The sequence below is a fragment of the Neoarius graeffei genome, chromosome 20, assembly GCF_027579695.1.
Source record: "Neoarius graeffei isolate fNeoGra1 chromosome 20, fNeoGra1.pri, whole genome shotgun sequence".
Taxonomy (NCBI): domain Eukaryota; kingdom Metazoa; phylum Chordata; class Actinopteri; order Siluriformes; family Ariidae; genus Neoarius; species Neoarius graeffei.
In genome coordinates, this window is record NC_083588.1 from 17,105,745 (window position 1) to 17,122,906 (window position 17,162).

General features: G+C 40.9%; 1 protein-coding gene across 2 annotated transcripts in view; it reads right to left on the minus strand.

The window, feature by feature from the left end:
* LOC132868457 (serine/threonine-protein kinase/endoribonuclease IRE1-like) overlaps positions 1-17,162 on the minus strand; it is a 118,281-nt gene that overhangs the window by 64,393 nt on the left and 36,726 nt on the right. Inside the window, exons 2-4 of one of the 2 annotated variants that reach the window (XM_060901348.1) lie at positions 13,910-14,030; positions 5,285-5,318; positions 5,042-5,114 (exon numbers count right to left, since the gene is read on the minus strand). In XM_060901348.1, the coding sequence (XP_060757331.1) occupies positions 5,042-5,114; positions 5,285-5,318; positions 13,910-14,030 (228 nt within the window). Of the gene's footprint in view, positions 1-1,514; positions 1,618-5,041; positions 5,115-5,284; positions 5,319-13,909; positions 14,031-17,162 lie in introns of those variants that run through there. The other variant, XM_060901349.1, reaches the window with a different exon arrangement.

Genomic DNA, 17,162 nt, shown 5'->3' on the forward strand with positions numbered 1-17,162 from the left:
GAAAATACTTCTAGGATTTGTTGTCATATGACTTTTTGTATTCCGCACAAGTTCAGCTACAATAATATCCATGTAGTATGTATAAAGTACAATCATAAAACAGATCAATGAAGCTGTTGTAAAAAGCAGTTTTAGAACGGTGTTGGAACGTGTGAAAAAACATGACCTTACCCACTGTGACGAACCGTTTTGATCACTTGAGGTGATTCTGTTCAGTCTTTGGAATGCATCAAGCACAAACTTAAATGTGCTCCATTGATTTGGACAATCAACTGGCCATCACAAACTTTGTGTCCTATTGTATTGGGATAAAGGGTTGGCAGTGGGAGGGGTATTCAATGAGAAGAGTTTAAAAAAAAAAAAAAAAATTCCATTCCATTCAATGAGAGGAGTGAAAACCTCTCCCACTCTTAATCCCATCAGGTCAGGTGATCAAAACGGTTCATCACAATGGGTAAGGTCATGTTTTTTCACACATTCCAACACAGTTCTAAAAGTGCTTTTTACAACAGCTTCATTTATCTGGTATTTGACTTTACTTTGGTATTTGACTCGATTCAGTGTGTCTTGAAATTAACTCTTGTACTATTTTATTCAGTTCAGAGCAGGGCTTTGAACCAGAATTTTTCCCCTGTTGGTTCGTTCCGAACAGAAACGGAATTTTAACGTTTCCGGTTTTGGGTTCCACCATTAAATAGACGTTCCCGAACCGGTTAGAACAAAAAAATTTCGTTCCCGGAACGGTTAATTACGTTCCCTGTCAGATGTTTAACAAATGGCTATAAAATTATGTCTCTGTCTCATCCAGCTTAAGCCAAATGTAGGCTAATTCTATTACAACCTTCATTAAATAAGACAAGAAATAATTCAAAACAATTATTTCAAATGTTGGCGATTTGGATTCTCAGTATGTCTTCCCATCTACACAAACAGAAAAAGTGCCAAAAATGAAAGAGAATTCGTTTAGTGTGTTACCAAAGGCTAGTCAGGCCTTTCCACAAGCGCCGGCTGCCGGCCATACAGCCGGCACACAATTAAGTCCAGCCGGCTACTTTAATGACTATTATTTTTGTAGCCCACAGGTTCTAAATATTAATTTTCGATTTTAATAAAATTAAATGTTTATCTAACGGACTGACAATGTCAAACTGAACCGCACTCATTTAAGTTGTGATTCGCGCTGTTTGTACCGATAATAACCACAAATTCCCCGCCGACTTCGCTGATCCGCGGCCCCGACATGTGGTGTGCGCGCGCGCACTCGGCGGAGGCAGTAGTGTGTGCGCGCGCGCACTCGGCGGAGTTTATTTTGTGTTTAACACCCCCCCCCCGGCTGGCTACTTGTTTGTCATGGCTGGCTAGTATGAGCCTTAGTGGAAAGCCCTGTATGCACTGATGGGCTAACAGAGGTTAACGTCATTTAATGTTCGCGAGCCTCTCATTAACGTGGACAAATATATTGATATCGTGTTTGAAATTGACGTTTTTGAATAACGATAGACTGCAATATTTACCTCTTATTTAAGATGTGGAGACGTGATAGTAGTCCACCCTCCCGCTCTCTCCATTCAGTCAACGAACGTCACACAGGAAGTGAACGCCAGCGGGTCATAGAAACTTGTGCAGGAGAAGAATGACTTATTTGTAGGCTACGGAAACTTTGAGGAACGAAATAAAAACCGGTATTAACCGGTTACCATTATTTTTAATAAGCGTTTCTGTTCCGGAACATGAAAAATAAAGTTTCTGGTTTCGTTTCTGTTCCATGTGAAATAGAAAAAGTTCCCGGTTTTCGTTTTCATTCCTTGAACCGGTTCAAAGCCCTGGTTCAGAGCCACAACCAACTCTGTTACACAATTACTCTAATTTTGATTACTCTAATTTTGCTCCCATTCAGTTTTATTCTTTAAACTCAAAATAGAACAAAATTAACTGTTTTTGAGGAAAATACTTTTAACTCCAGAAAAACTGCCCAGTTATTTTTCCTGTGTATGCACTACAGCGCACCGATACGCTCATAAGAAATAGTCACACTTACTCGAGTTGATCTTCGGCTGGATCGAGTTGAAGTAATAAATAAATAAAAATAAATAAAGGGCACCAATCATCATCAGTATCACATTTCTCAAGATTGAATTGATTCGCTGTCCTGAAATTGAATTGCTGTCCTGAATCATCCGAAGCGCATTTCGCAACAAAGGTTTCACTTCCAAATAGTCTAAACCAGGGGTTTTCAAAGTGTGGGAGAGTCAGCCCCCCCTCAGAGAGCAAATAAACAACAGCCCCCCCCCTTACAATTTTTGTTGCTGCTATACTTAATGTTCCATTCGTATTTAAAAAAATGGTTGTTGTACACTTTTTTTCCTTTTACACATTTTAAACATCTGTGCTTTTTAAAAACTTTTTTTTTTTACACATTTTAAACATCTGCTTTTTTTTAAACATCTTATTTTACACATTTTAAACATCTGTGCTTTTTAAAAGCCTTTTTTTTTTTTTTTTTTTACACATTTTAAACGTGCTTTTTTTTTTTAAAAACATCGTTTTACACATTTTAAACATCTCATAGCATCGTTAGCTAGCACCTCTTGGCAGACAACACACTGTGGCAGTGGAGCATCTTCAGATCCAGTCCATGAAAATCCAAACTTTAAATAATCGTGGTCATACTTCCTTCTTTATTTGCCTGGCCCAGACTCTGTCTCCTCACTCACTGTAGCTTTAGGTACTAAAAATCGATCCATTTTGTCTCTGGCAAAGGCTAGCTGAAGTTCGCTAAATGTCCGCAATAGTAACTTATTCTGGTTTATTTTTCCTCATGTTGCGCCCCCCCGAAGAACTCTGGCGCCCCCTAGGGGAGGCGCGCCCCACACTTTGAAAAGCCCTGGTCTAAACTATGCCTCACAGATTTTAATCCTGTTTACGGTGTGCGTTCCCACTGCGAAAGAGAAACCAATCAAAACCGAAAGCGTGAAAGTGATCATCATGCCGTTACCAAGCAAATAGTCTGTTATGAATGCATAAGTGGGTACTCAGGGCTCCGACTCTGGTGAGAATGAGTAAGGTGACATTTCATCTAATTTAAAAATGTGTTATTTGGCAGTGGGCGCATAGGAAAGTGTAAAAGTATAAAAAAAAAAGTTTGTCAATATGTTTATCATGCTTGTATGATAAACTCGCAAAGATATTAATCTAAATACATAACCTACTCATTCTAAACCTGCAGAGCTTCGCTGGCAAAGTTCTCGACCCCAGAGGGTTAAATTCCCATCAGTTGGACCTGCCAGTGATGTGATTTTTGGGGCCTGTCCATATCGTCCACATAAGGTCACGGACAGCATGACGGTTAAATTTCAGTTTGTGATCTACAACCCCGATTCCAAAAAAGTTGGGACAAAGTACAAATTGTAAATAAAAACGGAATGAAATAATTTACAAATCTCAAAAACTGATATTGTATTCACAATAGAACATAGACAACATATCAAATGTCGAAAGTGAGACATTTTGAAATTTCATGACAGCAACACATCTCAAAAAAGTTGGGACAGGGGCAATCAGAGGCTGGAAAAGTTAAAGGTACAAAAAAGGAACAGCTGGAGGACCAAATTGCAACTCATTAGGTCATTTGGCAATAGGTCATTAACATGACTGGGTATAAAAAGAGCATCTTGGAGTGGCAGCAGCTCTCAGAAGTAAAGATGGGAAGAGGATCACCAATCACCCTAATTCTGCGCCGACAAATAGTGGAGCAATATCAGAAAGGAGTTCGACAGTGTAAAATTGCAAAGAGTTTGAACATATCATCATCTACAGTGCATAATATCATCAAAAGATTCAGAGAATCTGGAAGAATCTCTGTGCGTAAGGGTCAAAGCCGGAAAACCATACTAGGTGCCCGTGATCTTCGGGCCCTTAGATGGCACTGCATCACATACAGGCATGCTTCTGTATTGGAAATCACAAAATGGGCTCAGGAATATTTCCAGAGAACATTATCTGTGAACACAATTCACCGTGCCATCCGCCGTTGCCAGCTAAAACTCTATAGTTCAAAGAAGAAGCCGTATCTAAACATGATCCAGAAGCGCAGACGTCTTCTCTGAGCCAAGGCTCATTTAAAATGGACTGTGGCAAAGTGGGAAACTGTTCTGTGGTCAGACGAATCAAAATGTGAAGTTCTTTATGGAAATCAGGGACGCCGTGTCATTCGGACTAAAGAGGAGAAGGACGACCCGAGTTGTTATCAGCGCTCAGTTCAGAAACCTGCATCTCTGATGGTATGGGGTTGCATTAGTGCGTGTGGCATGGGCAGCTTACACATCTGGAAAGACACCATCAATGCTGAAAGGTATATCCAGGTTCTAGAGCAACATATGCTCCCGTCCAGACGACGTCTCTTTCAGGGAAGACCTTGCATTTTCCAACATGACAATGCCAAACCACATACTGCATCAATTACAGCATCATGGCTGTGTAGAAGAAGGGTCCGGGTACTGAACTGGCCAGCCTGCAGTCCACATCTTTCACCCATAGAAAACATTTGGCGCATCATAAAACGGAAGATACGACAAAAAAGACCCAAGACAGTTGAGCAACTAGAATCCTACATTAGACAAGAATGGGTTAACATTCCTATCCCTAAACTTGAGCAACTTGTCTCCTCAGTCCCCAGACGTTTACAGACTGTTGTAAAGAGAAAAGGGGATGTCTCACAGTGGTAAACATGGCCTTGTCCCAACTTTGAGATGTGTTGTCATGAAATTTAAAATCACCTCATTTTTCTCTTTAAATGATACATTTTCTCAGTTTAAACATTTGATATGTCATCTATGTTCTATTCTGAATAAAATATGTAATTTTGAAACTTCCACATCATTGCATTCTGTTTTTATTTACAATTTGTACTTTGTCCCAACTTTTTTGGAATCGGGGTTGTACATCAGAAAACCAAAAACTTCCTAAAAAGCCCCTACTCTTAAGCTTTCCTCAGAAAAGGGAAGCGTTCTTTCTCTGTGAATTCTCCCTCTCGCTTGCTCACCGTCAGTCCCTCATTGTTCTTCCCTCCTAGTGAGTACAGGCTTCCATCATTAGGGTCAGGCAGAAACGCAGGCCTGCAAAGGAGGGGAGGGGGAGGGAAGAGAGAAGTTTTTTTTTTTATCTGCGGAAATGATTGTACATGATATTGCACACAGGAAGAATCGTGCTGGCTCAGCAACTTCCTTCAGCATAGTTCCTGTGTTCTTTGAGCACAAACATACAAAGACAGCAGAAGAGTACTTACTCAGCCACATGGGTTGGGACCTGAAGAACAGGATCTGCATGAGGAAAGAACATAGCCGTTTTTCAGTTATGTGCAAATTGTATAATCATGGTAGTATTCAAATCAGCAAGCTGCTGCGGAAAGAGAAACGATCCGAGGGGTGAAGGACGTTAGATATTGAACACTTTATTCTGCTGAGCTCCAGCACTGACAATTTGCTCTCATCCTGAAGTTACACTGATAAATCTGGGAGAATCAGTCCATAAGCAGTTTGGCACTGCTGCTGAGCTTAACGGACACATTTCTGAATGCTAATATCAGAACCAGAACCTCTCTATTCCCAAAAACGTACAGGGTTCACACTACAGAGCAAGACAGAAACGGCTACCTTTTTCAAATGCTAAGAACACAATCAGGATGCCTTTATTCATCAAATGTATACGGAAACGTGACTAGGAAGTAAATTACAAATTATATAACGTATTGATATCAAATCAGCCTAACTAACTGGGGGAGTAGAACAAGAAGGGTACACGTGCTCATGATGTGTGTACACACTGCTACTATTGCACAAACACTGGCTGGTGATAACAAATGCACAAGGTTGGTCCCTGCTTTTAGGGCCTGCTAGGAACGATCACGTCCTACCTGCAAGACTGGGGGTTCCAGCATTATTCCACCTCTTCCTGCTTGTTGAGCCATCAGGTAAGACCTGCTAAGCCAGCGCATCTGGCTTCCAAGACAAGTTCCATCGCAAATGGGACATCAACTGTGCCACGCCACATTAGTGAGAAGGATTAACACGTGCTAACCGGAGCTGTAGGTTCACTTTTAACGCGTGCTGGATTAAAGTGGATATTGGGTTTGTTCACAAAACGCAAGGAAGTAGTGGGCAATACAAAGGGTCCACTGCCTGACCTTGATGGCAGTGTGCCGTTTACATCCTACTGCCTGGGTTAATCATTTCCAGTGAACATGTGCGAGAGGAGAACGTGAGCAGACATGATAAATGGTGCTGCAGCAATGAGCCCTGGGAAAATTCACTCTACTAAAAACTGCTGCTCTTAGCTGAAACCACGAGCACCCACCCATGACTTTTCAGCCCAGATAGGCCAAGAGATAAAAACATATCAATAAAACATGAGTGAAAAGCAACTGTATTTCTGAAGCACAGCATCTCGACCTGCTTCTGGCTCTTGGTTAAGATGGAGGCGCAAAGACCAACTTTGAGAAAATGGAATAAAGACATATAAACCAGTTTTTTTTCCCCCTCTTTACATACTTGGGGGGGGAACGATGACTGCTGTCTTTGGTCCTCTATTACCCTGTCCACACTAGGGATTTTGTACCGATATGAAACTACTTTCGTACCGCAACACCTGTCCACACTAGCAACTATACCGGTACTGTAGCGGTATAACTATCGGTACGAAACCCACAAATGTACGGGTTTCGTGCCGGTACAGTATCGGTACTGTAGCGCTTCGCTGTAGTGTGGACAGATGAAGCGGTTCTGTATCAATACAAATACAAATTCCTACGTCTTCCGGGTTATTCATACAATACAATACGCACGTGCTTTCCAGCTGTAAATAAAACGTCAAAATGGCTCAAAATGACCGTGGAGCTACATGGAGCAAAGAAAGGGGGGAGAAAGGGAGAGGGAGGGAGGGGAAGAGAAGGAAAGAGGGAGAAAGGGAGGGGAAGAGAAGGGAAGAGGGAGAAAGTGAGGGGGGAGAAAGGGAGATTCGTTTTCTTTGTTTCTTTCTCAACTGCCTCGCGCGTTTTATACGATTCGACTGAATAAATGACCACCAGAAATACAGACTGTACATTGACAACAAAAAGCGCACACACGTTGTTTCATCCGCCATATTCTCGGAAGGAAGTTGCTCGGTAACCACGGAAACATTTCATGCACACGCATTTCAACTACCGTGAAAGAAAACCGCAAACATTTCTCGCTAGTGTGGACAGATGCACTAAACTGTACCGGTATACTTTGTATCGATACAGTTATACCACTACCGTACCGGTATAAGTGTGAACACAGCATAAGGCAGGTCAACAACAATCAGTACAAGTAGGCAGATCAGACACTCGCTGGCTGTGCTGTAAAAATCCTGCATGCAGATGTTTATCCAAGTTTCCAGATCGGTCATTGCTTACCTCTTGAAAAATTGTCCATCTCTGCTTTCCAGAGAAATTTCTCTCATTAAGATCTGTTCAGTACTTTGGGAGTAACGGCACAACAGAGTGCACTCTCTGCTCGCGGGACGCCGAGAAACTGCCGGTGCTTTGAGTCATGGGAAAGCGCGCAGGCTCTCTCTTCTGATCAGTTTCCAACTGGATTACTCGTGAATATCAATTAGATAACTGTTATTAGGATGTTCTCTCGCTCTCACGGTTTCTGATGAAGGATTCAGCAAAATTTTCCGTCTGCTAGTTTTGATGTTGTGCTTCACGGGAGACTTTGAAGTGAGTTTTCATTGCTTTACCTACTTATTTTTTCAAATCAAACTGATTCATGTACAACCCCGATTCCAAAAAAAAAGTTGGGACAAAGTACAAATTGTAAATAAAAACGGAATACAATGATGTGGAAGTTTCAAAATTCCATATTTTATTCAGAATAGAACATATAGATGACGTATCAAATGTTTAAACTGAGAAAATGCATCATTTAAAGAGAAAAATTAGGCAATTTTAAATTTCATGACAACACCACATCTCAAAAAAGTTGGGACAAGGCTATGTTTACCACTGTGAGACATCCCCTTTTCTCTTTACAACAGTCTGTAAACGTCTGGGGACTGAGGAGACAAGTTGCTCAAGTTTAGGGATAGGAATGTTAACCCATTCTTGTCTAATGTAGGATTCTAGCTGCTCAACTGTCTTGGGTCTTTTTTGTCGTATCTTCCGTTTTATGATGCGCCAAATGTTTTCTATGGGTGAAAGATCTGGACTGCAGGCTGGCCAATTCAGTACCCGGACCCTTCTTCTACGCAGCCATGATGCTGTAATTGATGCAGTATGTGGTTTGGCATTGTCATGTTGGAAAATGCAAGGTCTTCCCTGAAAGAGACGTCGTCTGGATGGGAGCATATGTTGCTCTAGAACCTGGATATACCTTTCAGCATTGATGGTGTCTTTCCAGATGTGTAAGCTGCCCATGCCACACGCACTAATGCAACCCCATACCATCAGAGATGCAGGCTTCTGAACTGAGCGCTGATAACTCGGGTCGTCCTTCTCCTCTTTAGTCCGAATGACACGGCGTCCCTGATTTCCATAAAGAACTTCACATTTTGATTCGTCTGACCACAGAACAGTTTTCCACTTTGCCACAGTCCATTTTAAATGAGCCTTGGCCCAGAGAAGACGTCTGCGCTTCTGGATCATGTTTAGATACGGCTGCTTCTTTGAACTATAGAGTTTCAGCTGGCAACGGCGGATGGCACGGTGAATTGTGTTCACAGATAATGTTCTCTGGAAATATTCCTGAGCCCATTTTGTGATTTCCAATACAGAAGCATGCCTGTATGTGATGCAGTGCCGTCTAAGGGCCCGAAGATCACGGGCACCCAGTATGGTTTTCCGGCTTTGACCCTTACGCACAGAGATTCTTCCAGATTCTCTGAATCTTTTGATGATATTATGCACTGTAGATGATGATATGTTCAAACTCTTTGCAATTTTACACTGTCGAACTCCTTTCTGATATTGCTCCACTATTTGTCGGCGCAGAATTAGGGGGATTGGTGATCCTCTTCCCATCTTTACTTCTGAGAGCCGCTGCCACTCCAAGATGCTCTTTTTATACCCAGTCATGTTAATGACCTATTGCCAATTGACCTAATGAGTTGCAATTTGGTCCTCCAGCTGTTCCTTTTTTGTACCTTTAACTTTTCCGGCTTCTTATTGCCCCTGTCCCAACTTTGAGATGTGTTGCTGTCATGAAATTTCAAATGAGGCAATATTTGGCATGAAATTTCAAAATGTCTCACTTTCAACATTTGATATGTTGTCTATGTTCTATTGTGAATACAATATCAGTTTTTGAGATTTGTAAATTATTGCATTCTGTTTTTATTTACAATTTGTACTTTGTCCCAACTTTTTTGGAATCGGGGTTGTAAATAAATAACTATTTGAGAATATAACTGTAGTTGTTTTTATGAAAAAAATAAAAGATCTTAGTGGTTGGAATAAGATTAAAAAAAAAAAACAAAAAACAGAAGTCAGAAACGCAAGTGTCAATTTCAGTTCGGTTACTGCAAACTGTTTATTGGATGTGGCTCATGCAGTTTTTTCGAGGTTAGCCTTGAAAGCTGTGAATATTAATCAATCATTTATTTTCTTTCATATAAAAACACTAGTAGGCCCTAATTAGAAATACAAAGGCCTACAGAGCACAAAGAGGGGATTAAAAATAAATATTTTATTCCTTTTTTACTAATGGTAGATGTGAATGATTTTCAATGCTTATTTATGCACATTTTATAATTCAACATTTATTTCTCCTTCGTTGTGATGCATAAAATGAGCATTAAGATCAACTTTATACTGCACAAATAAAGCTATTTGGTGAAGCTCTGAAGAGAGTTTTTTTAAAAACCCAATTAGCATAATTTATACAAATTAAATATTAATTTGCATAATTGGTTTGTACACATTTTTCAAACTTTGTATTCAGTATAGAACCACCTATGTGCCTGCCAATTTCCATGTAAATATCTTCAAAAATAAAATAAGTTAAGAAAAAACTTTTGATCTCATTCGTTAATGAGGCCCATTTTGGACCATGTGATCCTCAGACATCATATTACGGCAGTTTTCTAAAAATTAAGCCATTTTTCAATCTCTGACTTGTAATCTCTCAAGAATGCATAAACATTTCAATTCTATAAAATGTATGTTGTTCTGCATTCAGTGAGAGCAGTTTCAAGCAATTTAGATTGAATTTTCACCTGATATGCCTACTAAGAAAACAAATAGCAACCATGTTCAAACTGATGTGTGACAATTGAGTTTAATAGACCCAAAAAAACCAAACAAACAAAAAAAAACCTCTGACATTCATTTGATCACACCGCTAAATCAAGCCAAGGGTGGGAAACTGATTTAGAGTAATTTTATAATTATGATAATTGGACCACGCCAATAAATCCAATCATTCGTCATTAAGGTCACAAATTAGTCATTTGTCAGGTTCATGAGGCTACATTAGGGAATTTACATGTTTAGTATTTTCTAGTGCTGTAAGCCTGACGACAAAAAATTAAATAAAAATAAATAAATGCAGTACAAACATTACTATAACCTAGGGTTGTGCGATATGGGAAAAAATGAATATCCCGATACATTTTCTCCATTTCACAATATACGATATATATCTCGATATATTGAAATCTCCTCTAAAGGACCCCATGAAATCTAACTTTTACTCTTTACTGTTTTCACTACAATCCCTGCAGATTAAATAACATTCTTGGTTAACTTTACAGGTGGTTTTCAACACCACATTTTACATTTTCATGTTCTTGATTAATCACGATTGAATTGAAATAAGACTATTTTTATTCAACAAAGATGTGGCACAAACTGCAAAAACAATCTTGAAAATTGCAACAAAGGGGCAACACAATACAGAGCTGCTCAGAGCTCAAACCAATAAAGTGCAAGCTCAACACTGAGAAAGACATTTAGCCTAAATAAGAAAAGTGCACTTTCATTAAATTATTTAAAAAAAAAAAAATAGATCTCCAAGCTATTAACCTGACTACTGAGAACCACTGGAACATTCACGAGAGAGAGAGAGAGAGAGAGAGATCTGCAAAACACAATTTCTCTTTGCACACTTTTGAACTGAATGTTTTCTGGCTCTGCCTCTCAGATGTGTATAATTCCGGCTGCTGCCTTTTGTGATGGCAGTTTTTTTTTTTTTTGCACACTTTACAAACTGGCATTTGCTGTTCCACGTCCTCCTCGCGATATCCAAAAAAATGCCAGATGACTGACCCCTTACTAGTTCTTTTAGGAACCAATTCGTCCGCTTCCGTTTTTAATTTGTCGCTGAAATTGACAGAGCTTACACGGCAGCCTATGCAAAATCAGCGATTGCACGAACTGAGTCAGCGCTATAAACCGGAACCAGGAAATCTTCCCACCGGCAGTGTTGCCAGATACTGCTGACGTTTTCCAGCCCAAAATATGTTCAAAACCCGCCAAAACGCACTTAAAACCACCCAATCTGGCAACACAACCAAAACTAGAAAATCTTCCCGGAAGTTCCTTTCAGCACCGAGATGTCGCCCGGGACTGGTTGGTGAGTGCGTGATGTTATTGTTTTCTTTACCCTTAGGCAGTCTCTCATGTTACTGCCTGAGGGACAGGGAGAAAACCACCGAAAAAGGTTTTAAACAAACACAACAAACACGAAACGAACGCAAGTCGGAAGATGACCATAAAATACTCGATAGTTACGATATAATAATTTTATGCATCGCGCACAGAATTTTCGGCGATATATCGAGTATATTCGATATATCGCACAGCCCTACTATAACCTCTTGTTGACATTTGCTAGCTTTCACAGCAACATCACACTCATCACTAGGAGGAAAAACAGACTGATGCTTTTTGGGATTGGGTTCACAGTGCCTTCAAATATTACATTTTCTTTTTTTTTTTTAAAAAGACATTTGCACAGTATATCTACCTCTATGTTTGCACATTGCCTTTTTTTTTTAAATGTTAACTTCATTTTTCACTCTACCTTTATATTTTGCATTCCATATGCACTTTATATTTTATATACATTTCTTTTTATTTTGGTAAGCATATTTTGCAACTGCCCAACCAAACTAAGAATTTCATTACCCAATAATAAACCACTGTGTCTGTTATTGTGTATATGACAAACAAAAATCTTGAATTTTCTGGGAACAGACACTTATTGGAAATAAGTCACTGTTCATCGTTCCTGGAACACTCAGCATTCAGAGTCCACCTTACATTTCTCAAACAAATATTTTGTCAACGCATTACACAAAAGCTGGCCAGTATGCATTACTGAGAAACCGTGAGAATAGTGCCACGAACTGATCTCTAGCAGATAAATTACTAACTGCTTTTGGGTGTCAAATCTTGGAGGACAAAAACTAGTAGATTAAATCAGGAACTGTAAATGTAGTTTCCCTCATATCTGACTACTCAATCTGCAAGTTGTCTTTTCAGTCTTTGATTGAGGCATTTAGGAAGCCAACCAGTTCACAAAATATGACGGCACATCATTTGAAGGAAATTCACAGTGCAAATTTCCAAAGACTCACTCAAACTCTATTGTTCCCGCTATAAATCAGGGCGTATTCACACCTATGTTGTTTGGTCCGGACCAAACGACCCAAATTTCCCTTGGTCCGGACCTTTTGGGTTGGTCTGAATACAAACCTCCGGACCAAACAAGTGGACCGAGACCGAGCTGCAAGGTTGGACTCGGTCCGGACCAAAGGAACCCTGGTGCGGACCTTTTGGAGGTGTGAAAGCAGAGCGGACCTAATCCGACAGTTTTGCTTTTTTGTATCTCGGGAGCTTCCGTCGTTTGTTGAGCATTATGGGAAACAGTGTCTTGACACTCCACCGCAAAGCGCAAACACTGTTTCGGTTGTCAAGGGAACCTTACAACAGTCGTTCAGTCATTCAGACCAGTGGTAGGCTAGACTACAGAGTACAAAAAATGAGTAGGGGGCAAACGTGGGCCGAGGAAGAAACGCGTACCCTTGTGGATATATGGGCAGATGTCCACATATCTGAGCTTTTGGAGAGAACACACAAAAATGCCGACGTGTTTGCTGTATTCAGTGAGAAAATGAAGGAGAAGGGGTTCACGCGCTCCCCAGAACAATGTCGGCTAAAAGTGAAGAAACTCCGTCAGACCTACATTAAAATCAGGGACATTCTTTCAAAAAGTGTCGGTACTAGCGACGCAAAAAAGAAATTCATCTATTACGATGGATAAGGCGAATATCCCGACACGTACCTCCTCCGTCTTGCATGAAGAGCCAGAACTGTCACAACATGATGTGCGCTCATCAGCGCTATCCTCCGTAGCCGCCTTGCCCTTTGTCGCCGTCGTTGATAAATTACTTGTACAACAGCATAGTAATCGCACAATTGTGAAAACAGTAAAAACTGGAAAAAAACATATAGCTTTGATGACATTAAAAAGAATAACAGCACGGAAAGCCTCCATGACTACTTTTGAACTTAACGCTTTGTGCGCGTGTCGTCTCTGACCAATAGCTGAACGGCCTCAGGGTGCGTGGCTTTGTTGACAGGTTTTGGTCCGCTTACTAAAACGTACAGTGTGAAAGCGAACCGCACCAAAATGGAAAAAAAAAAAAAAAAAAAAAAAAAAAAAAACCATTTGGTTCGGACCAAAGCAAGTGAACTATCGAACGATCCTGGTCTGAATACACCCTCAGTGTTCCAACTGAAACGTCAGCTTTCTGGCATTCACTAGTCCTTCTGCAACTCCCTACTCCATGTGCTCTCGGTAACGCAAAGTTATTTTGGACGTTATTAAAGCAGAGGGCAGGGAAAGACTAAAAAAGTGTCGATTCGAATTAGGCAGGGTGGACTTACCTTCTTTAAGCGTCCACTTAATAGAGCCGGAGTTCTTGCTGACGGCGTGCAGGTTTCCATCCAGAGTGGAAACAAAGAGTAAACTCTCAGGCAGGGAGACGCTGTTGCGACTGCAGTGGCCCTACAAGACAGAAGATACAAAAGGTGTCTTTCATGGCTCGACAGTTAAGGCTCTGGGTCAAATCAACAGAAGGTTGGGGGTTCCTTAACCCTCTCGGCTCCAGCGGTGCCCCGTCATGGCTAACCTTGTTGCCACAGAAATCTTTAGAGGGGGTGGCATCCATCAAAAGTGGATGGATAAACGCTGCTTCTTAATGCGTGTGGCAACATATTGATGTTGCTTTGGTTGAATTCAGAAAAACTGACAAACAAAAAGGAAAACAAGAGTCATCAGATGATGACATATCCCCCCAGCTCCCACTCCAAAATTTCCTAAGTTGAATTGGTTGAAAGAACAGAAGGAAAGCACAACTTTATTCATCACACACTTGTGAAATTCCTCTCTGCATTTAACCTATCTGAAGCAGTGAACACACACACACACACGTGAGCTAGGGCTGCACGATTATCTTGATCAAAATTGTAATCACGATTATTAATCACGATTATTCTTGATGTTAGGGAAATCACTTAAATTTTATTTCACTATATTCAAACAAACAATATGAACAGCTTTCAGTGCAGAATGAAATTTAAAAGAGAAATTCTGATTTCCAAATGACAAATAAATGAAGTTTATCCAAGAAATTACCAAAGCATGAAGGAACTGAAAACTCAATTGCAACAATTACATAGCATTATACTGAGGCCTACAAGTTTTTAGCTAGAAAGACCAGCCTATCAACATGCTCTGGCTTTAAACATGAGCGAAGGCAGGTCACAGCATTGCCTCCAGTGCTAAATGGTCTGTTGTTCCGACATAGTTAGCTTTTCTCTCTCACCTCAATCTGTTACCTACTCTCACACTATCACCCCTTGAAGAAGATACCGCTGCACTGAAGCTCTGCGCACTCCAGTGTTGCCAGATACTGCTGACGTTTTCCAGCCCAAAATATGTTCAAAACCCACCAAAACACACTTAAAACCACCCAATCTGGCAACACTGCACTTGGCTTGCTTGCTTATTTAGGCGGAGTAATGAAACCTTACATGCGTCGGTTCACCCCCTTATGGTTTGGCGGAGTACTGGTCAAAAAGTGCTTGATCAGATATACAGCAGAGCTCGCATTTTAAATGGAAATAAATCGCGATTTTCATTTAATTTAATCGTGGCAGCCAAAATCGCGATTTTCAATTAAATTCAATTAATTGTGCAGCCCTAACGTGAGCAATGAGCACACGTACCCAGAGCAGTGGGCAGCCATGCTAACCGCGTCCGGGGAGCAGTTGGGAGTTAGGTGCCTCGCTCAAGGGCACCTCAGCCCAAGGCCGCCCCATATTAACCTAACCTGCATGTCTTTGGACTGTGGGGGAAACCGGAGCACCCGGAGGAAACCCACACAGACACGGGGAGAACATGCGAACTCCACACAGAAAGGCCCTCGCCGGCTGCTGGGTTTGAACGCAGAACCTTCTTGCTGTGAGGCGACCGTGCTAACCACTACATCACTGTGCTGCCATGGAAATATGGAAAATCACAGTAATCCCAAAAAGTCAAAACTCCTCTAGACACTTAACAGAACTGTCAGGTTTCGTTGGAGAAAAAAAAAAAAAAAAAGTTCCTCATAGTTTGAGTTATGCTCCAGAAACTAAAATGTTTACAGATGGACAGAGCAATAGCTATATCTGGCATTACGTGCCAGGGGGATTTTAAAGGAAGAAAGGGGGAAAAGGAAGGGGAAAAAAAAAATCTGGTTTGGGATAAAACTAGGTTTTCCCCTCAACTTTCAGAAACCATATGTATAAAAACAAAAAACATCGGAGAAATGATTTTGTTTAGTTTTTAATCTTCTCACAAAAGGTCCCAGGCAAGCGTGTTTAAAAAGTGGAGGGGGGAAAAAAAAAAACACCACACAACACCGCCCTGTCAGTCTGCCTAAAGATGTCTAACAGTGCTCAGACCAGATTGTTTGACTGCTACATGCCACAGTGAGACAAAGGATTTTAAAAAAAGCCAACCATGTGCCAGATGCCAGCTGTCAAACTGTCTACGATGCTGCTGCACTGCGGTCAAAAGGGAATCTTTCAATGTGATTTTCTCCACATTTTATTTCAGGAGCCTAAATTTAAAATGCTATACCTGCATATAATGTGACTGCAATACATGCAAAAAGAGAAACATAATTCAGTTAGCATAGTTTGCAGAAGCAGGGGCAGAAATGTCTTAATTTCATCATTGTATAAACGGTGGACCTAGACAACCACAATTTACAATTATCAGATGGAGCCATGCAGAATACGGAGATATATACAAGTCATCGGCTTACGACTGCGTTTGGTTACGACTGACTGGTCGTAAGTCGGCCTATGTTAAATGAACGCAAGTATATTGTGATGTGTAATGATATTGTAATCATCTTAAAGTCTTATTTTATCAACATTTTCTTATTTCATTACCTTGGCTCATTATTTGGTTTAAGTCAAACACTGCATACTACACTGCGTACAGTACAATTCGTTTAATATGTGCAAAACAAAAAAAATACAGGTGTGAAAAATAAAACATTTTAGTTTGAAACATACCAAAATACAAATGTAAAACATAGCAAAATACAAAATTTAGCGACCGCTGGCATCACTGGTGCTTGGCTGTGGGTCGTCAACGTCATCAGCTGTTGCAGCGCTCGGGCTGGCGGGAGCATTTGCTCGTTTCATAAACCAGGAGCTGGGGCGGAAACTGTATGACGGAGCGCGCGAGGGAGCGCGAGAGAGACTGCGCATGTGCCGGGAGCTGGGGCGGAAACTGTCGTATGCATAGCTGGGAAACACTTGCCAGTCATAACCAGACGGTCGTAAAGTCGATTAGTCGTAAGTCAACAACTACCTTTGTGTGTTTATTTATATATGAGAAACGCCCCATCTTTCTCAGGCTACATCCACAAGACAACGGCAACGAGATGTTACTTAAAAAAATAATATCGCGTCCACATGGGCAACGGATCAGTAAAATATCAGGTCCATATGGCAACGCAACGCTTGCTGAAAACGATGCAATACACATGCCACACCTCTAGGGGCGCTGTAAGACGGTCCCTTCGGAGACACCAGAACAATAGAAGTAGTAAGGACGCATGCGCATAAACTATTATGCGCG